At 43.3% G+C, this 25,372-nt stretch overlaps 1 protein-coding gene across 2 annotated transcripts in view; it reads left to right on the forward strand.

The window, feature by feature from the left end:
* LOC148036471 (hyperosmolality-gated Ca2+ permeable channel 2.3-like) overlaps positions 1–25,372 on the forward strand; it is a 187,602-nt gene that overhangs the window by 78,746 nt on the left and 83,484 nt on the right. For both annotated transcript variants that reach the window (XM_087678458.1, XM_087678457.1), the window contains exons 4-7: positions 1,912–2,121; positions 4,305–4,499; positions 4,584–4,882; positions 12,292–12,568. In XM_087678458.1, the coding sequence (XP_087534584.1) occupies positions 1,912–2,121; positions 4,305–4,499; positions 4,584–4,882; positions 12,292–12,568 (981 nt within the window). The remainder of the gene's footprint in view (positions 1–1,911; positions 2,122–4,304; positions 4,500–4,583; positions 4,883–12,291; positions 12,569–25,372) is intronic.

A 25,372-nucleotide genomic window follows, 5' to 3' on the forward strand; every position in this document is an offset into this window, starting at 1 on the left:
TCAGAGAGTACCTAGTTTTGACACCATGTGAAGAAATGCTCTAAACAGAGAAAACACAAAACCAATCATTTGACAAAGCACAAATTGATAAACATAAAACGTAGTTAGGGTAGGGTAACTCAGAGACAATGAACACAATGACTAATGAAGTGAATGACTTGAATATACAATGCTCATGCAACAAACACACTATGCAATAAATACTGAACCTTGAACTCTCGTATCTGTGGGATCAAGGCAATCCGAATGGATCCCGAAATGGAGCAAGGTAGCCTCCATGTGTTGAACACAAGCAAATGTAGCCACAGAAGACTAGATTTGATGTTGACAGGTAGTAGGAGAGAAAATATGTAGCAAACACAAATCTGTAGAGGAGAGAGAAAACCTGGCAATAGTTGTACGATGAAAACGCAAACAATTTGATGTGGGCGATAGGTGCAGAGTGCAGGATGACCCCACGGAGGAGAGAGAAGATCAAACACAGGCAATCTGGTCAAGACGACAACATGTGGATGATGACGACAACTCTACAAGGCCTTGGTGACAATAAATGCAACCTAAATGATGACACCAACAACTAGAGATGGACGCCTAGTGGAACACAAATTTGGCAATGATCAATCAGCAATTGATAGTTGGATGTGGGGTGATGGAGGCTGGAATCTAGCACTAGATGGTAGTAGATAGCAAAGGGAAGCTCTAACCGCAATGTCCTCCGTGAACAAGGTGTGGGCAGTAGAGATACGGCTCTTGAAACTTGCAAAAACGAGTTTAAGAGAGTGGTGGGTTGCATGCCTATTTATAGAAAGTTTGGGACACCCAAATTAGGGTTTGGCATGTGTGACACAATAACTCTCTAGGATCATGTTTCTTTTTAAAATACAAGGTATATTCATTAATTAAGCATGTTTTAGGGATGTGTAAGTTAGGCTAATGCATTTTTAGCTCAATAGAGGGGTGGATGTTACTGCATAGGGCCAAGAAGAAGAGTGATGCCCCTTTCTTCCTGGATTTTGCCTCTAGAACAAGATGTGGAGATATGCTAGGGTTTGCACTGAAAAACACAGAATGTATGACGAACAGGACTGAAATGCAATACCTTAGACAAAAATGCATAACTGTAAAATAAGGAAGAATGCAGATGAAATTGAAAGAATGATGAATTCTGAATAATGAATGGAAGCACACAATGCTCAAAGGCAGAGCAGTCCAACAATTGATGACTGTTGTGGGAGGGGGACTGAGGGTTTGCACTGAAAAACACAGAATGTATGACGAACAGGACTGAAATGCAATACCTTAGACAAAAATGCATAACTGTAAAATAAGGAAGAATGCAGATGAAATTGAAAGAATGATGAATTCTGAATAATGAATGGAAGCACACAATGCTCAAAGGCAGAGCAGTCCAACAATTGATGACTGTTGTGGGAGGGGGACTGAGGGAGTGTGTTGGAGTGTATCATCCATTTGAGAGAGTGGACCTGCTTCGTTGAGCAGACTGTTGCTTTTTGATTGGTTTTTAAATGTTATAATCTTCATTTTCTTCAGAATCACTAACAGAGTTCCACTGTTTGATTTTCAAGTTGTATTGCTGATGAAATTTTTCTTAGATAGATAAATATAGTTGAAACCTTGAATTACCGACGTGTATAAGCTACTGTGTGGTTCCATCCAATACAGGTGCCTTGATTTATTACCTTCTTATTATGTCCAGAACCTCTCAACTTCCAGTTTGACTGTCTTATGAGCTGGCTGTTTTTTATCGTAGCAGTTTTGCTCGGTGTTTGTGGCCCTCAAATCTGCTGTTCTATAATTGTGTTCAGTAACCGAATATATTAGAAGTGTAGCTTTTATCTAGCATCCTAACCTTACATTGTCTGATAAGTGGATTGTTTCTGAGACATACAGGAATATGACTATATTGCAAAGAAGAGAATAGATTTTTTGTTTGCTGCTCGACCTCAACCTGACCAGTTTAGTGTTCTTGTTCGGGCCATTCCGAGCTCCAGATATCAAAGTTACAGAAAACAAGTAGAGGAATTTTTTCAGACATATTATCCTGACACATATCTCTTACATCAAATGTTATATGAAGATGGAAAGTTCCAAAAAGATTTGGTATGTAAAGCTTTTGTTGTGACAAAGACTTCAGCAGTTTTCCCTTTTTTCTTTCCTTACAATACTTTATGACAACGCATACATGAGAAACCGGAGACTAGATTATATGTAAGCTTTTTTAATCTTTTCGGGAAGATAAGAAAATTCTGTTAATGATCCCTTGGAGAAAAGTCCCCTTGAGGTAAAAGTATATAGTACAAAGAAAGGTCCAATGAAAAGCAACTAAGTATATTATGAATACAATATTTGAGTGAACTATGAATTTGGTGTAAGTATATTATGAATACAATATTCTAGTGAACTGCGAATTTGGTTAAGTATATTATGAATACAATATTCTAGTGAACTGCGAATTTGGTTAAGTATATTATGAATACAATATTTGAGTGAACTGTGAATTTGGTGGGCTATAGTGCCAAACTATATGAAGACCTAAGGGAAAAGAGGTGCTAGAATCCCATATCTGCATGACAGCATTTGTCCTCATCATCTGCTAAAAACCACCATGCAACCTCTCCCATCTCCTGCTCAAACATCTTGAAGGTCAATAGTGTGGCTACACCTTGCATCCCAAATGAACCAAACGATGATACTAGCTATCGGCTTTCACTATGATAGTGCCATTGAGTCCATTGTGCTATGACAATGCCCTGGAGTCCATAGTGACTGTGAGTAATCTAGAGTGCGGATCTTGCACAAATGCTGGCCAATGATTAGAAAAGAGTGGCTTCCTTGAAAATGCTCATATATACATGTTGGGCTTTGTCTGTGAGCCAAGCTATTGCCCCTCAAGTCTCTATCATAGTCTCATTGTGTCATGAAAGATGACCTTGAGGACTCTCCTCCACACCTCTTGGGTTGTGGGACAATCCCGTAGACAATGCCTTTGAGTCTCCTCTAACTCTCCACATCTTGCACCTGCCACTAGGTCCATGCCATAAACAAGGCACTTAGTCTTGTAAATCATCTCTATTGATACCCCTCAATACACTTTGTGCTGTGAGCTTTCAAGCTTCTTCTTCTCTAAGCTGTGTGTGCATATTCTTGCAACCGTAAATGTAACATTTGGGGCATTTACCATTATGCTTCAATCAATTTTCCCCGGCAAAATGAATGTTTTGATTTGATGCAGTAGGTGGTTTTTCAATTTCACCATCATGTGCATTTAGAGGGCTTGAATGCTTGGCCTATTTTCAGTTAGAATGGTGGAAAGCTGACCAATCAAACTTTCCTGGGGCAAAATGAATGTTTTGATTTGATGCAGTAGGTGCGCTAGAGTGTGATTTGGACCATGTGAGACATCCTGCCCAGTGCCCAAACACTGCCTGCAACTTATATAGTTTGAGCCTTGAGGATCCCCCACATCATCTCAGATGGTACTCCTATATCCTGGAATCAACGTACCAGCCTGGCTTGAGTGAGTCAAATGCCTTGTTGAAGTCCACAAAGCAGCAATATAACCTAGGTCTTTGTGCCTTTGTCTGGCCCTCCTCAATGATGGCGTGTAAGGAAAAAAATTGGCTAAGAGTGGAGTGTCCTCCTTTGAAACCAGCATGTCCAATGGCTCTGTGCTCATGACTCTCAACCCATATACTTGACCATGACCAAGAGTAGAGCAATATTATCCACAGTATGACAAATCATGATTGTCCTATAGTTGCTGGACTTGGTAGGGTTGCTTGCCTTATGGATTGGTACTATGGTATTGGTGCCCAACTAGTGTAGAACCCCTCACATAGGGTTCTATTAAACATTTGTGCTAGCAAGAGGGCAAAGATCTGTACCATTTGAGAAATGTTTTGGCTGCAACCCATCATGATTCTAGGCTTTCTCATTCTGCAGGTGGTGGATAGCTCCACCTACCATGGTAGTGTTGAAAAGGGAGGAAGTAGTGGGACGAGGCTTCGGGGAATGAGATGGAGGGGGTCGATCAAGTACATGGTAAAGGGAGGGGGCATGCACATAGCAAACAGTCAGTGAGTATTTTGAAAATGTCAATACATAATGAAAAGCCCCTTTTGTTCTCTCTCAGAGAAATGCAGGACTCTAGGTGAAAGCATTGATTAAAAGTGAACATTGAAATTATAGGTGACTTAGTATTTTCATTGAGATGTTGACAACTGTAATGCTTATGAACTAGCCTGTTGTTTTGTTTCCAGGCAGCTAACAAATGTGTTTTGCAGGATGAAGCTCAGTGGTTGTTGAGGGAGGTGCAGTATTTGAGATCAATTCCAGCTTCCCAGAGGAGACTACAGAAAGAAGGTTTTTTGGGGCTTTTTGGAAGAAAGGAAGACCCACTCGACTTTTTAATCAACAGGTTTGAAGAAATACGCCAGAGTGTAAAAGTTTCTCAGATGGATTTCATCCGTGAGAAAAAGGTAAGTTGGGTTGATCCCTTAACATCTCTGGCATAAACTATCTGTTCAACACCAATGTTTTAAAGATTGACTATCTTCCTTCAGGAGCTTCCTGTAGCATTTGTCTCTTTCAAAACCCGGTGGAGTGCAGCAGTGGCTGCACAGACTAAACAAACTGCAAATCCCTTGATTTGGGTTACAGAATGGGCACCAGAGCCAAGAGATGTCAACTGGTCCAGCCTTTCTTCACACTACTCACAATTATGGATGGTCAGGCTGGTCATTGGAGTAATCTTTCTCTGCATCGTCATTCTTTTCTTTATTCCAGTTGGCCTGGTGTACACACTTGCTACTCTTGAAAACTTGGAAAAGTGGTTTCCCTTTGTACAAAGCATTCTGTCCATGTAAGTATCTTTCTCACTTTCATTCAGCATTTTGAAACATAGGGGATAAATCACTTAGCAACATGTCATTGAAGACATTACACCAGTGCACTGTATTGAACTGAAAACAAGTACCGTGGGTAGAGGACAGGTGGCTATGCAACGATTGAACTATGGATTAATGTTTTCTTTATAATTCTTCAGAAATAGCTTCACTTGCTGCTATTTCTGGGAGAAGTTGTGTGGGAGAGGGGGATTTTATCAGCAGGAGGTTTGGTTCAGAAGGGGTGAGGAGTCAGACAGGGCAGAGTACAAGACAGAAGGCTGATAGCAGGTCAAGAGGAGAAAGAGACGTAGATTCTGTTGACAGGGGAGGTGCAGGAGGGCCTAAGGGAGTGGGCAAAGCAGAGGGTGTTGGCTGGAGAAAGGTTGGAAACGTGTAAGGAAGTGTGACTGCAAGGTGGGGGCAGGAGGGGCTGAGGCAACTGGCAAAGGCAGAGGGTGACAGATCGAGAAAAGAAAGAAACACAGAGGGAAGGGTTGTAGCTGCAAGGTGGGGTCAGATAAGTTGCAGCAGGTTTGGGCAGCAGCAACTCATCAATCCCTGTTAAGTCATTCTTTCTGAAACTCCTAATGACTTCATGCTGACAAATTATGACTATGATGTTAATAAAAGTGTGCTTTCAATAGCCCGAATTTGTTTCAATTTAGGTTGCTTCAGGCTTCCCTTTTAGAGCTGATCCTGCCGCCCCAATTTGGGTCACTGCACTGATGTCCTGGCCATCTCGACCCTTTGGTTGGTGTTCTCTCACATCTGCCAGGCTGCCAGTTGCTACTCCTGCATGTAGTCTCTCTTTGACAAAGTGATAGTGGATCTCTATGTGTTTCATGTGTGCATGAAACACCAAGTTTTGTGCCACTGCAATGACACTCGGACCATCAGTAAACAAAGGAGTAGATTTTGTGACAAATACATCAAGATCAGCCAACAAACGTCTCAGCCATACACATTCAACTATGGTAGTGAAAGCTGCCTTGTATTCAGCTTCACAAGATGATGTGGCAATAGTGGATTGTTTCTTGCTAAGCCAAGAGATGCAAGATGAGCTAAGAAAAAAATAGTTTCCACTAGTAGAGTGACGTGAATCAAAATCACCAGCCCAATTTGAATCACTGTAAGCATGTAATTGCAGTGGTCCCCCCTTGGCATAAAACAGTCCGAGAGTCCTAGTATCCTATAAGGAATGAAAATGCCGCTGCATAGCTTGCCAATGTGAGATGCATGGGCTGTGCATATATCTGCTCAAGGCTGAAACTGCAAATTCAATATCTCATTGTGTGTTGCATAAATAAATGAGACATTCAACTACTGGAGCATATGTATAAACATCAAACAAATCACTGTCATCATGTAAAGACAGCTCGAGTCTAGTCTCCATCGGTGTGCTAACTGGCTTTCAATCCTAAAAGCCAAATCTTTCAAGAAGTTCATCAATAAATATATCTTGTTTGGGGCAATCCAATGCCTCTAGCATCATGGATAAATTGAATTCCCAAGTACTAATGCAAAGGCCCCAAATTTGACATTTCAAAATTTTGCTACAAATTTTTCTTGAATGCTGAAATCTGATTAGCATGTGTCCCTATGAGCAGAAGATTATCTACATAAAGAAAAATGACCAGCAAGGATCCCCGCTCCTTGCATATGTAAAGAATAGACTCTCATAGATTGTTAATGAACCCTTGGCTAAGTAAAAAGGCATCAATTAGAGCTTGCTTTAAACCATACAAAGCCTTTTTTAGCTTGCATACCAAGTGTTTGGATCCCTCAACTGCAAAACCAATATGCTGCTGTACATACACTTCTTCTTGAAGTTTCCCATGTAAAAATGTAGTTTGAATATCAAGTTGGTGCACAGTCCAACCATGATGCGCAGCCAGTGCAACCATACACCGAATGGCGGTCATACAGGACGTCGGAGCAAATATCTCCTCATAATCAATGCTCTTCTTTTGCACGTATCCTTTTGCCACAAGCCTTGCTTTATACTTATCAATAGATCCATTCACTTTTATTTTCAACTTATAGACCTATTTTGTGCCAATGGCTTTCTTTCCAATAGGCAGTGTCACTAAATCCCATATTTAATTCTTTATGATAGAATCAAATTCAACTTGCATTGCTGCCATCCAATGCACACTCTATTGTGCATTCTCAAAACAATCAGGCTCCTCATTATCTAGCGTGTGTGCTATCATAAGAAACTCCATTGTATTAGCATGTAGACGGGCTTGTCTTCTAGTATGACCAGCAATAGGAGTATCCAAATGACTATCTTTCATAGTCTGCAAGTACCATCGAGGCATCTACCGAGCTTCCTAATTATGTACAAGCTCTTGCTGAACCTCAAATTTAGCATGTTGCGGAATATTTAGATCAGCCATAGGCTGAATTTTTGCATTGCTCAATGGAGCAGCTGGCTGATCATTTTGTTCATTTACTGAAACTCCAATTGTATTACCAAAAGAAATGGGCAGCAGCCCTTCAAACACATCATTTGCAGCCTAAAACCAGTAAGGGATAATTCTTATTTTTCATCAAAAATCACATTCATACTAACAAAGACTTTCTTGGAAACAGGATCATACAGTCTGTATCCTTTGCTCTTACTGCTGTACCCTACAAAAATGCATCTGACAGCCTTGTTGTCCAACTTCTTTCTTAGTACTTTGGGAATGTGAGCATACGCAAGACACCCAAAAGTACAAAAGTGGCAAATTGAAGGTTTTCTATTGTTTCAAGTCTCAAAAGGCATGAAAATTTTCAATGCCTTGGTAGGGTACCTGTTTAAAACATGACAAGCCCATATAACTACTTCCATCCAAAAACCATGTGGTAGATTCTTAGCTTTCATTATACATGTGGCCATCTCTATGAGTGATCGATTTTTCCTTTCTGCAACCCTATTTTACTACGAAGTATATATAGTAGTGTATTGATGGGCAATGCCTTTCTGCTTCAAAAATTTATTCAGCAAGGAAGACATGTATTCTCCCCCCTTGGTCCAAACAGAGAGTCTTAATCCTGTAGCTAGATTGATTTTCAGCAAGTGTAACAAAAGCTAAAAATGCATCATATACCTTTGACTTTTTTACCAATGAGTAAACCCAACAAAAATGAGTAAAGTCATCAATGAAGGTGACGAAATAATAACATCCACCCAACGACTTTGTTTGCATAGGTCCATATACATCCAAATGTACAATGTGTAATCTAGCTATTGCCTTAAAAGCAACATCACGAGGAAACGAGAATCGATGCATTTTTCCCAAAATGCATCCCTCAAATATGCTCAAGAGGTCTCTCTAAAAGAGAGAAGCCATCTAACATCTGAGTATGTTGCATAAACATCAAACTAGCATAGTTTACATGCCTCATGTGAGCATGCCATAACTCTACCTGTGACATAGTAGGAGTAAGAGTAGATGCTAAATAGACTGACTAATGAATCAAATAGGCATCTAACTCATAGAGTCCATGACATAATATGCCAGTCAAAACCAAAGTCAAGAACTCTTTATCCCTGGCCATGCATATGCCATTGTCAAATGTGACCTACATACCACACTTTGCTAAAGAAGAAATGGACAACAAATAATACATCCTATAAACGGAGAGTAGAGCCATCAATGGATTTCAAGACAATCCCCCCAACATCTCTAACAAGGTAAGATTCATTGTTAACACATTGCATAGACTTACCAATAGGAGTTGCAATAATAGAGAAAAAAAAATCTATGCGGAATGTAATGTGCTTAGAAGCACCAGTATTAAAGAACCAAGTGCTAGCATCCTCAGTAGAGCTAACTAATTGTAAGTCTACAACAAAAGATGCAGACTCTGTAGCAGTAGGAGGTGCATGAGAAATAAATATCCCTAACTCCTCCTTGGCAACGTGCTTCTTACGTTCTGTGATGTAGTGACGTGGCTCCTTACAATAATGGTACTTGTCCTTCTTGGCTTGTGTGCTCCCTTGTTTCTTGTTGCTCTATGAAGTATCTGAACTTCCAGAACTCTACGGATCATTTCTAGACTGGCTATCGTTGCCCTTCTATCTCGCCATAAAAGCATGTTGAGAGGCTTTAATATGCATCTCACTATCAAAAGATGACGTACCAGCGAGACAATAGGGTTGGCGGGGAGGAACACAACTCGGCAAACATGGAGAAGGGAAGAGAAGAGAGAAGAAACTTTGATGAATGGAATGATGAAGTTCTGAATCATGGAGTGAATGTGATACAAGGGAAACAGGGTGCTGTAGCACAAAGAAGATGATAAAGACAGCCACGAACCACGAACCGCAATGTCCTCTTGAAGGGGTGTGAGGGTAGTGGAGAGGTTGGAGAGAAGAGGTGACGGATTGAATGAATCAGCCGTGAGGAATGAATGAAAGAGTGGCGTATAAATAGGCACAGTTAGTCTAGGATAGCGCCCCTTTTTGGGGCTGCAAACCCTAAACGCAAAACGCAGAAACACAAAAACGCAAACTGCGGGTGAAGAGTGAAGGGTTTCTCAACACCCCCTCTCAGGCCCAAAAAGGGAAACAAGAGGAGTGAGGTGGAGATGCAATGCTACATGCTGAAGAATGCTCATGCAGCAGGTGCTACTTAGACAGTGTCCCTCGTGGGAAAATTGTTCACTTGTCCAAGTGCCCTAGTACAAAGATGATGAAAACATGCAATGCATAGGAGGAATGTCGGACTTTGTGTGGTGCCGAGAACCATAAGGATATGTCCGTACTCAATGACCGCTGCACTGCCAATGCAATCAACGACAAAGCCTGTGCATCCCATGTATCCCATGCTTTTTGAGCTGCCGTTCTTTGGGGAAGTGGCTGAAGTGGAGTAGGCTGAGGTGCCCGTGGTGCACGTCCTCCTGGAGGAGTAGTTGGAGCCATAACTCCAGGTCGAGCTTCTTCTCCATTGACATAATCCCAAAGATTTTTGGCCACAAGTACATTCTTCATCATGAAGGACCAAAGTGAATAGTTATTTCCATCCAATCTGTCCTTCTTGGATGCATAGGTGAAAACATCTCCTCCCTGATTTGCCATGATTTTCAATTACCAAAAAAATGCAAAAGAGCAACGTCGAAGCAGGACTACACTGGAAATCTGAAAATTTCTAGAAATTGCAGAAAATAACTTTCTGCAATTAGTGTTCAGAGGTGCACTCTGTCAAAACTGTCTGTTATGCACGCAGTCCAACGTGCAATCATTGTTCAGCAACACTATACCAGCAAAATCCCCAAAATTTCTTGCCCCAGATTTGTTCAAAATAGTCTATCAATGATTGTAATTGCAGTACATATGCCAATGTCCTCAGAAAACATAAAAGCCCCAAAATTTTTGATGAACGTGTCCAGAAATTTGCATCGAATTTGTCCCAGACATGTATCCTGTATGCTGTGCCTGCTGCGTAGGAACCCCCTCTTCCAGAACTTTGTTCTGAAATACCAGAACTTTGTTCTGGAATAAAAGGAATAATTAAAAAAAAACCTTAGTGATGACGGGCTGTCGCTGACGACAGGCGGGTGCCGGGGGGGGGGGTGACGTGGCTGACGTGAAGACACTCAGGCGGGCTGGACGTCGCAGGCGAGTGGGCGTCTGAGCTGCTGCGAGCTGGCACAGTGGCAAACCGGTGGCGCAGAGGACCAGTCTTTAGAGGCATCGCTGCTGACGGGCGATTGATTGTTGACGGACGTGAAGACTGCAGGCAGGCGGTGCTGGTGACTGAAGTTAACGGACCGGGGCAGACTGGACTGTCGTGGCAGATGGTGAACGGGATAGGTAGACGTTGCTGGGACAAGCGCTCAGCAGACAGGCGGTACCGGTAGGAGTCACTGGGACAAGTGTGGCGGGAAGGGCAGTCTGGCCAGGGGGTGGGCATTGCCAGAGGCAACGTGACTGCAGAGGAGCAGGGCATCTCCTCCTGAAGGTTGAGGCTGGACCTGAGTAGAGAGTCCCGAATGCTGAACAGAGCTAAGCTAAACAGAGCCAATGCTCTGATACCAAATGTGAGAGTGGAGATCAGGATCGAAGCTCAGCACAGAAAACAGTAGATAGTAGAGAGTGAAGCACGACACCCAATGCAATAGACTAAAAGAGTGTAAAACTGAAAGTACAAGGTACAGCCCTTAAACCTTAGGGTTGTAGGGGGGTGTTCACACCCAAACACGGTAAGTGCCTGAAGTGTGTGTCATAAGCACATACGAAATAATACCATAAGTTTGGGGGAAAAAACCTCTCCTACCGAGAGTAAAAAGTGCCCCAGTGTCCTACTGATCACTGACACTCCGATGCGAGCGTAGGCGTAAGTGAGGCGTGAGTGAAATACCCAACAAAACATTTGATTAGTAGATTCTCTTCTGAAGTGTCCCAATATTAATTTTGATTGGGTCAGATTTTGGGCATTTTGGATAATCTAGACTCGGCAAAATCAGGCATATATGGCCATTAGGTCATTCAGCCAGATGCTCTCTTTTATCCCTCATTAAGTAATAATTACATAATAGCTATCAGTTGGGTGACATTCAGGAGTCTACTTTGGTTGTGCTTTACCATACTTTTTGATTTTTTAAGGATAGCCTCTGTGATGAAGTCTATTTTTCTTGTACATTAATGATATAGTGAACAATGCTTTAGCAAGACAAAGCAAAGAAAGAAAGAAAGAAAAAGAAGTGTGCATGCGTGAATGTGTGCACACACACGTGTTGGCTTGTGATGCTGTTCTCCTTATTTCCGTTCCCTAACTTCGGGTGTTTTCGCCATTCCGATTTCCCACCCCAGGGGGGTGCATTCCCTGATCCATGTAACTATGAAGAAAAGAGGTATGGTACATTTGTCACATTCAAGTTCTTTTGAGTTTTGAAGAAAATATGAACCTTTTAATAAGTATATTAAAAGATTCCCAGTTTGTTTTTTGGAGGTAAAGTAGAAAATAATCTGTGATAGAACTTCAATTATACATCAAGAGACGATAAAATTTAGTACAGGGCCGGGCAAACAGTCAGTCAGCAGTCCTTAATGCAGAACCATGAATCTGTAAGTCTATTCTTTGTAAAAATTGACACTGTTGTCAAACATTAACCACTAATGCCACCCTTGGTGTGGAATGTGATTTTTGCAAAATTTTAATATTGAATGGAATAGAACTTGCTTCATGTGGGGTGCTATAGCCTTTGATCATTTTTAGAAGGGCTTATCATGTCATTGCAAATCTAGCCTAGGTTCATGTTGTACATGATTATTATATTTCTTGGAGAGTGCATTCTCATGCAATGGTTTGTTTGCTTTTGACTCATGTGCTCCATCAAACATTCTATGGTTATGAAATAATTTGACTTCTGAATATGGTTGTTTGCTTTTCAGTACGCTAGTGGGATCAATTGTTAATGGATATCTTCCAAGCTTGCTGCTCACCATCATATACTATTTTATTCCTCCGCTGATGTTGTCATTGACTCAACTAGAGGGATATCCATCAAACAGTTGTCAAGAAAGAAAAACATGTGGCAAAGTGTTCTTGTTTTTGGTAGGCAATTCCTTCTTTGTTGTTACCATTGGTTCACTGCTGACTCTCATCTCCGAAGCAATAGAAAGCCCAAGGCAAATACCTGGTCTTCTTGCATCAGCTGTTTCAGGACAGGTGTGTTGCCTGATCGAGCAATATAAATTATCATAAACTCTATACTCAACCAGGTGTACTTCTTACAGATTGTGGTTCTATGCGAGTTTGCAACAGTTATAAATGATGGTTTCCAGTTTGGTCAGATTGCTATTGTTTACTGTCTTACATTAATCATATTTCCTAATGGTACATTTCTGGCTTGTCAAGGACCCAGCTACATATCAGTAATTTTATCCTTTCTGTAGTTGCATATGAGATGCCATTTTGGCATTGGATTGTTGAGAAACCACAAAAAAGAAATTGCAGGGTGCTGAAACGATGAAAGCTGGAAAAGTGCTAAACTGATGCCAGCTACTGTTTCTTGTAGCCACCACTCTCCTTCTCAGCCGTCCAGCACAGCCCCCAGACATCACTGGCCAGCTGTCTCCTGCCTGCACCTTTTGAAAGGCTGCCACTTGGCAAAACTTGCCCTGCAAGTGGGCAAAACGTTTTTGAGGCTAGGGGTTGGATAGAGAGAGAAAGAAGGAAGAAAGAAAGTTATATTAACATCTACAAAAGTCCAAATTGGCCTTTGAGACCTAACTGTTATATCTGAAAATTCAGGGCATTTCCCATGTCCCAAAATAGTTAACATTGAGAGAGAGAGACTGCTTCCCTGGACTAAGAAGTCCCTTTTGGAACTAGTTCAGCCTATCAGGTTTACGTTGTGGAAAAAGAAGGGGCACCGGTTGGGTCAGGTTTGGATTTCGTGGCAGCATGTGACTATGCCTAAACAAATGGGGGGAGCAGCTTTGTTGGATGTTAATTTGCATATGAAAGCCTTGAGGTTGGCCCTTTTGCAGGCGTTATGTGTACAGAGTCATCCTTGGTCAAACATTGCAAAATTTTTCATTGAAAAGACTGGCATCTCATGGTAATATGGTTATTCGTGCCTCCTGGTGGCATGTGCTCAACTCCTCGAGGCCAATTAAGACCACCCAATCTTTTCTCCTTTCTCATTTGATTGCATCTTGGCAGGAGATCTTACGTTTTTCAGTTTGGCATCCTCCTGAGATTTGCAAGGAGGCGAATTCACTGTAAGGAGAGGTCTTGGCCTCCTCCAGGTTATTGGATTGGCTGGACAAAGACTTGCATAGACTCAAGTTTAATCGGATGGCTCGGTTGGGGTTGCAGACAGTTTTTGATGGTGTTATTCCTTGGCAGTCCCGTCTTTACTCTTTTCGGCGTATTCGTCAACACTTTCAGGTATCCCGTGGATATTGTGACATTTGGTTATCCATGCAAGTCAAACATCAGAGGTTCTCTCCTTTACTAGTGCTACAGCCATTGTATCCATGGCGTGACTGGAAGTTTGTGATTCCGGATGATTTCGAGAAGAGGTCTGCTAACTAGATATACCATCAGATGGTGGAGGCCAAGAGATGGGTCACTACAAAGGTGAATAAATTATGGCATATAGGGATGGCAAAAAGAAGTGGCAGGAAAGATTCCTTCAGCTTTGGAAGTCTTAAGGTTCCCTATCAGGGAAAAGTCTTCTTGTGGAGACTGTTGATTGGTGGTCTTCCAATTGGAGAGGTGATGTGTGCTGGAAAGATCTCTGCTTGTCGTTGTGTATTTTGCACTACATGTGATAAAACATTGCTTCATCTTCTTGCCTCTTGTCTAGTTGCATGATAAATCTTGTGTTTTATTTCTTGTGTGTGGCTCTCGGTGATGCACCTCTGGATAACAACGTGGTCATGGATTATGGGAAAGTTGCCCTCTGTGCCTTTTTTGCATTCTGATTATTCCTGCATGTTCTAGTTCCTTAGATGGATTGCCTTATGGCATGGCGTACTCGGAATGCCTTTATTTTTGATTTGGTCTCGGGCATCCATGGTCATGTGGCCCGTATTCTAGGTTTAGTGCTATGGCAAATTTCTTCTATGATATCAGCTGAGCTAGTTCTTCCTGACATTGCTGCCCCTTGACTGGCTATTGTTCACTCTACACCAGCAGTGTGATTTTCTCTTTGTGATAAAGTCCTGATAGTCTTTTGTCACTTTCTTTGAAGACTTGATGGTCAGATGTAACAAAATGTAGAGAGAGAGAGAGAGAGAGAGAGAGAGAGAGAGAGAGAGAGAGAGAGAGAGAGAGAGAGAGAGAGAGAGAGAGAGAGAGAGAGAGAGAGAGAGAGAGAGAGATTCTCTGATGACCTGATGGTATGCGGACAAGGATAACCTTCGAAAAGCATTGGATGTTCGAAAAGCATTGTAGAGAGAGAGAGAGAGAGAGAGAGAGAGAGAGAGAGAGAGAGAGAGAGAGAGAGAGAGAGAGAGAGAGAGAGAGAGAGAGAGATTCTCTGATGACCTGATGGTATGCGGACAAGGATAACCTTCGAAAAGCATTGGAAGAGAGAGAGAGAGAGAGAGAGAGAGAGAGAGAGAGATTCTCTGATGACCTGATGGTATGCGGACAAGGATAACCTTCGAAAAGCATTGGATGTTTGGGGTCTCTTTGGTCAGGCGTCAAGCCTTCGTATCAATGCGCTCAAATCAGCCATTCTAAGCTGCACGGAGTCGGATTTGCAGTCCTTGGACTGGGAGGGTCTGGTTGTTCCTTGAGGTTCCATTGTCAGGCATCTTGGATACCCTTTGGGTGTTGATGTTCCCCCGAAGCAGCTTCTGCAGTGGATTTCTCAGAAAATGGTGGCCAAGTTTATGTATTGGAAGTCTCAGGCCTGGCCTTTTCATGTTCGCCTCAAAGTAGCCCAGATAATTATGTTGCCAATGCTCACATATTTCTTGCCATTGTTGCCCTGGACTCCTACGACTCTGAATGCTCTCACTCAGTCTATTCGCTTCATGCTATGGAAGGACTCATTGCATGCAAGTATTTCCTGGATCTCGTGGTCGCATGCGTGCACCCCCAAACGCATGGGTGGCGGAGCTATTTTAGATGCCCAAACTCACATGCAGGCACTTCGTTGGTCCCTTTTCCGCGCCATGTCCTCGGATGATCATCATCCGTGGGTCGCTATCGCCCGTTATTTCCTCGAGGGCCATGGGCTTCGGCGTGGCAATACCCAACTCCGGAGTTCTTGGTGGCACGTTCTTAATGCTGATTCGCAGTTTTCCAGTTCTTCTTCATCGCTGCTTACTCATTTGGTGTGTTCCTGGAAACACGTCCTTCAAAAGGCTCAGTGGCACCCAACGGAGGATCGCTTGGCTACTAACTCTTTTCAATTGGAATTACTGGCAGTCTCGCGTTTACTTTCGTGGGAAGGTAAACATGAGCTTAGACCACAATTCAACCGGATGGCACGTTTGGGCTTGTCTTCAGTTGCGGATGCCACCCTTGCCAGTCGCAATGTGCTTATATCGTTTCGTACTGCTAGGAGGCTTTTCCGGATCCCTCGTGGATATAGGCCTTTATGGGAATAGCTTTTGACGGTGCTCGAGAGCAGACAACCCTTTCCTGCTCTTGCTTTGGATCATCCCTGGCAGGATTGGGACCTACAAGGCCGGCTGCATTTGAGCAAAGCTTCTGCTAACCAAGTGTATCATCTTCTGATTAAAGATAATCAATGGCTAGTTACTAAAGCGAATGCTTTATGGGGATTGCGTAAATCCCGGTCATGGTGGAGGGCAAGTGTGATGGAGGGCTGGGTCAACAAGACACCCTTTAAATACAAAGTCTTTCTTTGGAGAGTGATGATTGGGGGTCTTCCGCTTGCTTCGGCTCTTTCCAAGCGACGAATCTCCAATGGCACCTGTTTCTTTTGCACCACTACTATGGAATCCGCCCGCCACCGATTTATTTCTTGCCCCATCGCTAAGAAAGTCTAGTTATTTTTGTCGGCCGTTTGGCGAGGGGTGGTTGGTATCACACTGCGCCCCTTTGATTGGGTTTTGGGCCAGCCCAAATACCCTACTCCCGCACAGCCACATATGAAGCTCATGTATCACTTTCTTCGATACTGGGGCTGTTGGCATAACTGGACCATTCGGAATGCTTTTCTGTTTGACTCCGCCCATAATGTTCAGCGGCATATTGTGAGGCTTAAGGGCCTCTTGTATTGGCAGTTAGCTCTTCTCCATCGTTCTGATTTGCTCTCTACGGAGGACTTCGGTCCTTGGCATATGGCAATTTCCTCCGCATCCTTGCCATGAAATTGTAACTTGTAGTACTTAGCACCTCTTCACATGATGGCTTGGATTGTCGTCATGTATCTTGTAATCAAGTAATCTTGTATTTTTCTTCGTAATTAATACAATTACCTTTTACGAAAAAAAGAGAGAGAGAGAGAGAGAGAGAGAGAGAGAGAGAGAGAGAGAGAGAGAGAGATGTGGTCAATTGTATCACCCTGCGCCCCTTTGATTGGGTTTTTGGCCAGCCCAAATACCCTACTCCCGCACAGCCACATATGAAGCTCATGTATCACTTTCTTCGATACTGGGGCTGTTGGCATAACTGGACCATTCGGAATGCTTTTCTGTTTGACTCCGCCTATAATGTTCAGCGGCATATTGTGAGGCTTAAGGGCCTCTTGTATTGGCAGTTAGCTCTTCTCCATCGTTCTGATTTGCTCTCTACGGAGGACATCCGTCCCTGGCATATGGCAATTTCCTCCGCATCCTTGCCATGACATTGTAACTTGTAGTACTTAGAACCTCTTCACATGATGGCTTGGATTGTCGTCATGTATCTTGTAATCAAGTAATATTGTATTTTTTTCGTAATTAATACAATTACCTTTTACGAAAAGAGATGTGGTCAATTGGGCCATTTCATTTCAAAATCTGACAAAAATCTGGAGGTTTTGCAACAAACCATAGATTCAAACATGGATATGCTAGACCACCATCCTCCGCACACACTTCAACAGCCTCAAGCTGATCCTGAGATGCTTTCCCAACCTGGTCGGGATGAAGGTAAGAAGGAGGTTTCTCAAGCGGGTCTTGAGCGTACTTCCATTCCGGTTGACTTGAATGTGCCTTCTCGGGAAGATTCTTGGGTATCAGTGGTTAGACGTAATGCAAGACAAGCTTCTCGTTCGGCTCCTGCCCACCCATCACCACACCCCATCCCTTAGACCTTTCAATGCAGAGGTAAGGGGTTTTACATGAATCCTCAATCTTCACATGTTCCAGCGTGGGATGGTAAAAGAAATTCCAATTTTGCCTTGCGCTTTGATGTGTAGGGGAGGCTTGTGCCTCCCAGGGATGTTTTTTATTCACAGCAATAGTAGTTTTCTTCTTGTGCTTCGATTGCTAGTTTACAAACGGCAAACCTTGTAGATGTAATCTGAAGCGGGATGGAAAGATTCCAGGCAGCTAAAGCTATAGATGTAAAAGGGAAAGGAAAAGCGGTGGTTTAGTAGTATTCTCATTTTTGATTTATTATGAGAATTGCTTTGTGGAACATTAAAGGTATCTCTTCAGGCAACAAGCGGTATTGGTTGTGGAAAGTTGGGTTTGCTGGAAAATGGGATGTATTTTTTGCGGTGGAGCATAAACAACATGCTTTGGCTGGATCCTCTTATGTTTCTTTTTTCAGTGGTCGAGTTTCATATAAATCTGGAGTTGTGTTGGACGTCAAATCTTGCATGCAACCATCGCTGGTTTCTCAAGACCCTCGAGGTCGATTTGTGATTCTGGAGATACTTTATGAGGGAGAGGTTTTGTGGTTGGTGGGTGTGTATGCTCCTTCCATGGCAAGGGAATGTCGTCAACATTGGGATGATGTGCATTGCTTTCCATGGCTCGCTAAGGTTTTGTCATGGGCAACTTTAATGCATGTCTATCTGGGGATCATGCTACTTCTCTGCACTTAGTTATGGATGGTCCTGAGCGACGGGCTTGGGATGCCCTTGCAGCTGGATCTTTGAAGCAGGACATGTGGTCTTGCATGTATCCATCACAATCTGGTTATACCTATCGATCTTTGCAGCATCCTAACACTTGGGCTAGACTGGATCAGATATATGTTTGTCAGAGTAATTCCTTTCTTCCTGTAGTTATTGACATGTGGGTGGAACGACAGCATGTCTTATTAGATCACTACCCTTTGGTCTTCGAAATGACCCATAGACCTGTTCATGTATTTAAGGCTCTTCTTACTTGGTTGCCACTTCGTTTTAATCAATCTTTTCTGCAACAGTATGAGTTTTTGGAATATGTTCAGCAACTAATCACTTCCTTTAGGTTGAAGGTCCTATGTGGAGGAAGGGATGCATGGGTTGTTTTTAGGGATAATGCCGGAAAATTATCCCGTCAGTATGGTATTCAGCACGCTTTCTTCTTATGAGCCGATTTGCAGAATGCCCAATCTTTATTGGCCCACTCCTTGTCTCTAAGTCAATCAGGGGATTCTAATGATGACTTGCTCACATGCATTGAATGGTTGAAAGGCAGGGTTCATTCTCTTCAAGAAGAGGAATATGCAAAATACAAACTGCTGGCCAAAGCTGAAGCTTTATACGATAATAACTGTCAATTCCATCAATTCTTTGCTCGCCTGCACTAGAAATATATATGGGAGAATATTATGCGCTTAATGGATGAACAAGGTGTTATGGTGACTGATCCGGCCTCCATCATTCGTATATGTGTTGACTTTTATAAGTCCTTGCTGGGTCCGCAAGAGAATTTTTTTGATGCTGTACTCGTTGCTTGCCAATATATTTGCGAGTTGGTAAGCAACTAGGTCAAACCAGAATGGGTGGACTTAATGGAGGCGGATATTTCAGAAGATGAAGTGGAAGAAGTGCTATCCCACCTACCTCGAAGGAAAAACCCTGGCTTCCTAATGAGCTGTTTTTAGCCAATGTGCAACAGCTTAAACACCCATTGACTCGCCTATGTCAGCAAGTGTAGAATTCTAGTATCATGCCATTGGATTGGAAGATTGCTGTCATTTGGTTGTTGCCCAAGGTTCTCTCCCCAACCTCTTTAAAACAATGGAGACCTATTTCCATTATGGGTTCGTTATACAAAATTTTCTCCAAAATCATTGCCAACAGATTGTAGAAAGTTTTTCCGCACTTGGTTCATCCATGCCAATATGGTTTCATTAAAGGCCGCAATATAATGCATAACATCTTGAATGTTCAATTGGGAATTGACTATGCTAAAGCTTCAGGACAACAAGTAATTATGCTCCAGCTCGATATTGAGAAGGCGTTTGATCATGTTAGCTGGTCTTTTTTGCGGCAATTATTGTCTACAATGGGATTTGACCCTCGCATGGTTTCTCTTATTGACACTATTGGTCAGGGAGTTGTGGCTCGTATTGCTCTTAATGGAGGGATCACGGAAGAAATTGCCTTATCTCGGTCCCTTAGGCAAGGCTGCCCTCTCAGCCCTTTGTTGTTTGCCTTGGTCACTCACCCGATGCTCTACTTGCTCGATAAGCTGGCTGATCAAGGCGAGAGAGTTGGCTTGTCTCTTCCTAGTGGTACTCAACTTGTGCATCAATCTTTGGCAAATGATTCTTTTATGTTTCTTAAGGCTGATTGCACTAATGTTAATCGGGCAATGGTGGCGTGGAATGTTGTTGCTGTGGCATCTGGTCTTCATATTAATACTTAGAAATCTACACTTCTCTCTTGTACGGAGGCTAATTTGCAAGCCTGGGGCTGGCATGGAATTGTGGTCTCAAAGGGTAATATAACCAGACACTTGCGATAGCTTGTTGGTGTGGAGGTAGCACCGTGGGTCTTACTGGATTGGATAGGCTCCCAAACTCATGACAGCTTCATGTATTGGAAATCTCAAGGTTGGCCACTGCTTTCCTGGACTTAGAAGTCCCTTTTGAAACTAGTTCAACCTATCAGGTTTATGTTGTGGAAAAAGAAGGGGAATCGTTTGGGCCAGGTTTGGATTTCGTGGCAGCATGTGACTATGCCTAAATGAATGGTGGGAGCAGCTTTGTTGGATGATAATTTGCATATGAAAGCCTTGAGGTTGGCCCTTTTGCAGGTGTTATGTGTACAGAGTCATCCTTGGTCAAATATTGCAAAAATTTTCATTGAAAAGACTGGCATCTCTCATGGTAACACGGTTATTCGTGCCTCTTGGTGGCATGTGCTTAATTCTTGGAGGCCTATTAAGATCACCCAATCTTTTCTCCTTTTTCATGTGATTGTATGCTAGCAGGAGATATTACGTCTTTCAGTTTGGTGCCCTCGTGAGGTTCACAACGAGACAAATTCATTGTAAAGAGAAGTCTTGGGGTCCTCCTGGTTGTTAGATTGGCCAAACAAAGATTCACACAGAGTCAAGTTTAATCGGATGGCTCGTTTGGGGTTGCAGACAGTTTGTGACAGTATTATTCTTGGGCAGTTTCGTCTTTACTCTTCTCGGCATATTCATCAACACTTTCGGGTACCATGTGGATATTTTGACATCTGGTCATCCATACAAGTTAAACTTCAAAGGTTCTCTCCTTTACTAGTGCTACAGCCATTGTATCCATTGTGTGACTGGAAGTTTGTGATAGCAGATGATTTTGAGAAGAGGTTTGCTAATCAAATATACCATCAGATGGTGGAGACGAAGAGATGGGTCACTACAAAGGTGAATATATTATTGAAAAGGCATTTGATCATGTGAGCTGGTCTTTCTTGAGGCATCTGATGTTTACCATGGGTTTTGGGTCACGTATTGTTTCTCTTGTGGATACTATTGGTCAGGGGGCATTTGCTCGTATTGCGCTTAATGGAGGCATCAATGATAATATTACCTTATCCCGCTCTCTTTTTTTTTCCGTAAAAGGTAATTGTATTAATTACGAAAAAAGTACAAGTTTACTTGATTACAAGATACATGATGACACTAAGCCATCGTGTGAAAAGGTTCCAGTACTAAGAGTTACAAAGTCATGGCAAAGACGTAGAGGAAATTGCCATATGCCAAGGACGCAAGTCCTCCCGGGAGAGTAAGTCAGAATGCTGAAGAAGATCTATCTGCCAATACAAGAGACCCTTAAGCCTAGCAATATGCCGCTAAACATTACCGGCGGAATCAAAAAGAAAAGCATTCCGAATGGTACAGTTATGCCAACAGCCCCAATATCGAAGAAAGTGAAACACGAGCTTCATATGTGGCTGTGCCGATGTTGGGTATTTGGGCTGTACAAAGACCCAATCAAAGGACCTTAGCGAGAAGCCAACCACCGCTCTCCAAACGGCTGACAAGAATGACCATATTTTCTTAGCGATAGGGCAAGAAATAAATCGGTGACGGGCAGATTCGACACTAGTGGTGCAAAAGAAACAGTTGCCGTTGGATATTCGTCGCTTGGAAAGATCTGAAGCAAGCGGAAGACCCGCCTGTATCCACGAGGGATCGTAAAAATCCTCCTGGCTGTACGAAACGATATTAATACATTGCGACTGGCAAGGGTGGCATCCGTGACCGAAGTTAAGCCCAAACGTGCCATACGGTTGAATTGTGGTTGAAGCTTTTGTTTACCTTCCCATGAAAGTAACCGTGAGACTGCTAGCAATTCCAGTTGAAAAGAATTAGCAGCTAAGCGATCCTCCGCCGGATGCCACTGAGCCTTCCGGAGGACCAGTTTCTAGGGCCTATCAACTCGGCAAGCAGTGATGAAGAGGAACTAGAGAACCGAGAATCGGCATTAAGAACATGCCACCAAGAACTCTGGATTTGGGTATTGCCATGCCGAAGCCCATGCTCCTCAAGGAAATAATGGGCTATAACGACCCACAGATGATGATCTGAGCACATGGCGCGGAAAAGAGACCAACGGAGGGCTAGCATGTGAGTTTGGGCATCCAAAATAGCTCCTCCACCCATGCGTTTGGGGGTGCACGCATGCGACCAAGAAATCCAAGAAATGCCTGCATGCAAGGAATCCTTCTGCCATAACATAAAACGAAGAGACTGAGTCAGAGCATTCAGAGTAGTAGTAGTCCAGGGCAGCAAGGGCAAGAAATATGTGAGCATCGGCAACATAATTGTCTGGGCTACTTTGAGGCGAACATGGAATGGCCAAGCCTGAGACTTCCAATACAGGAACTTAGCCGCCAGTTTCTGAGAAATCCACTGTAGAAGCTGCTTTGGGGGAACATCAACACCCAAGGGGTAGCCAAGATGCCTGACAATGGAGCCACGAGGCACAACGATACCCTGCCAGTTCAATGACTGCAAATCCGACTCCATGCAGCTGAGAATGGCTGATTTCAACGCATTGATGCGAAGACCGGAAGCCCGACCAAAGAGAGCCCAAACATCCAATGCTTTGCGAAGGTTATCCTTGTCCGCACGCAGAATCATAAAGCTGTCATCAGCCAAGGATTGACTAATGAAATGCTGTCCAGAAGGAAGCGACAATCCAGCCAACTGAGTGGAAGCTGCCATATGAGATAACATCGAAAGAACTAGATGAGTCGCAAGGGCAAAGAAGAGAGCGCTCAAAGGGCATCCCTGTCTGACAGAGCGGGCAAGGACAAATGGCTCGGTAACGCCTCCATTCAATATGACTCGCGAAGACGCCACTGCACCGATGATGTAGATCAGTCGAGACATCCGATCACCAAAGCCCATAGCAGACATAAGCTTTGCAACAAAAGACCAGTCCAGATAGTCGAAAGCCTTTTCCAGGTCCAATTGAATTAGTACGACCTCCTGATTAGAATGCCTTGCATAATCAATCGCCAGTTGCGCATTTAATACATTGTGCAGAATGTTTCGGCCCTTAATGAAACCATATTGAAGAGGATGCACAATGGTAGGGAGATGCTTGTGGAGCCGATTCGCCATTACTTTGGAAAAGATTTTGTGCATAGAACCCATGAAAGAAATTGGGCGCCAATGTTTCAACATAGACGACGAAGTAACCTTTGGAAGCAGTTTAATAAGTCCTTTCCATGAGGAAGGCATAATCCCCATTTCCCACACCTGGTGAAACAAAGCCGTCAATGGTTTCGCCAGTTGGGTAGCAAAGACCTCAAAGAACTCATTGGTGAGACCATCCCAGCCAGGACTTTTTTCCTTGGGAAAGTGTAACAAAACATCCATAACCTCCGCCTCACAAATATCTGACTCCATAGTAGCTTGCAGGTCCTGCGGAACCTGATTGCGGACCAGGTCATAAAAAACTGAATGGGCCTGAGTAGTTTGGGCTGAAGGTGGAGAAGTGGAACCAAGAAGGTCGATGAAATAATTCCTACACATGTGCACAATAGACTGCGGATCAAGGACCAGGTGGCCTTCTGCATCCAGGAGTCTAGTCATATTCTCTCTAGCAGGAGAGGCATGGAGGGCTTGAAAGAACTTATGAGTCTGACACACATTATCTTGCAAAGTCTCCGTCAGAAGCTGCAATTTGGCCTGCTGATACGATTTCAACTGAAACTCTTGAATAAGATGAGCCACACGCATTGCCAGTGCTAGTAGAAATGCATCATCTGGAGTGTCCACCAGTAGAGAACGGACCAAAGCCAGCAAGTCCTCTGCTGCTTGCCGACGCTGTCGACAAAGAGAGGCATGATGGATTCCATATTGCCGAGCAACCCGCTGCACATTAGAGAGCAATTGTTCAAACGAAGCAGTGCCCTGAGAGGAGAAGTCCATTAAGAATCTATCAATCAATTCCTGCATATAACCGTGAAAGATTGCATGCTTCAAATAAGACGAGTTAAAACGCAAAGGGAGCCTCTCCAGAAATTGCTTAAAAGGTGCAATGGGTTGTGCGAGCATCTCAAGCTGCAGAGGAAAATGGTCCGACAAGGCATATTGCTGCAACACTTTCATTTCAAGCATCTCAGGGAGGAAATCATAATTCTGCATGATGTATATGCGGTCCAGCCGTGACCATGTTGTTGCATACTGAGCGGAATGGAAAGTAAACCCTGTAGAAGACGGGTGCAACCAGGACTAGAGATCTTGCTTAAGAATAGCAAGAGCCAACTCATGCCACCTGTGGCTTTCCGGCGCATCCATTACCGAATGCTCCGATGTGGGTTGCGAAGAATCAACACACACATTGAAATCCCCCATGAAGATTCCCGGTTTGCCAAGTGACAAGGAAGTTTGCAAAGTATGCCAAAGCTCCCGGCGAGATAAAGGATCATTCGGAGCATAGAGGCCAAGTAACCATAAGATCTCTCCGTCGAATAAAATTTCAATCACCATAAAGCGGCCATGCACATCATTTTTAATAAGAAGAGGCTGATATTTTTCATGTACAATCATGAGCACACTAGAATAACGCATGGCCTGTGTCCCTGCATAGAACAGACGAAAGCCATGGCAATCCACAACTTTTCCGGCTTCACCGTGACTCTTGTGTTCAACAACACACAAGACATCCCACTGATTCTCATGCAATACAGTCCACATGGCATGTTGCTTATGGCGAGAACAAATTCCTCGCACATTCCACGTGGCTATTTTCATGTGTTTTAAAAGAAAATCAGGTACGAGGCACAGCTTGCCTCGATTTGACCTTTTCGGCGAGAATATCCAGGACTCCCTCATCCAAGAAATCAGCCAACACGGCAAAAGAGTTCTGCGGACCAGATTTGGAGGTAGACGGCATATCTGCTGGCTTGGGGATGGAACGGGGATAACGACGATCCCACGGGGTAATGACGTTGCCTCTGGTATCAAAAGCCAGCTTAGCAGGTGGACCCTTTGGACGATCCAAATACACTCTCCGAGTGGGCTGAGGACGAGGGGCAGAGGAAACCATAGCAGGAGCAGAGTGCTCCGAAGGCAACATTTCTTTCCTGCGCATATAAGTACGCATGGAATCTTGTGATGCTGAAGGCAAAGAATTCTCCATGCCAGCAACCACCCTGGTACCTTTTTTTGC

Source organism: Lygodium microphyllum, chromosome 5, assembly GCF_053477565.2.
Source record: "Lygodium microphyllum isolate KBCC chromosome 5, Lygodium_microphyllum_v1.1.10, whole genome shotgun sequence".
Taxonomy (NCBI): Eukaryota; Viridiplantae; Streptophyta; class Polypodiopsida; order Schizaeales; family Lygodiaceae; genus Lygodium; species Lygodium microphyllum.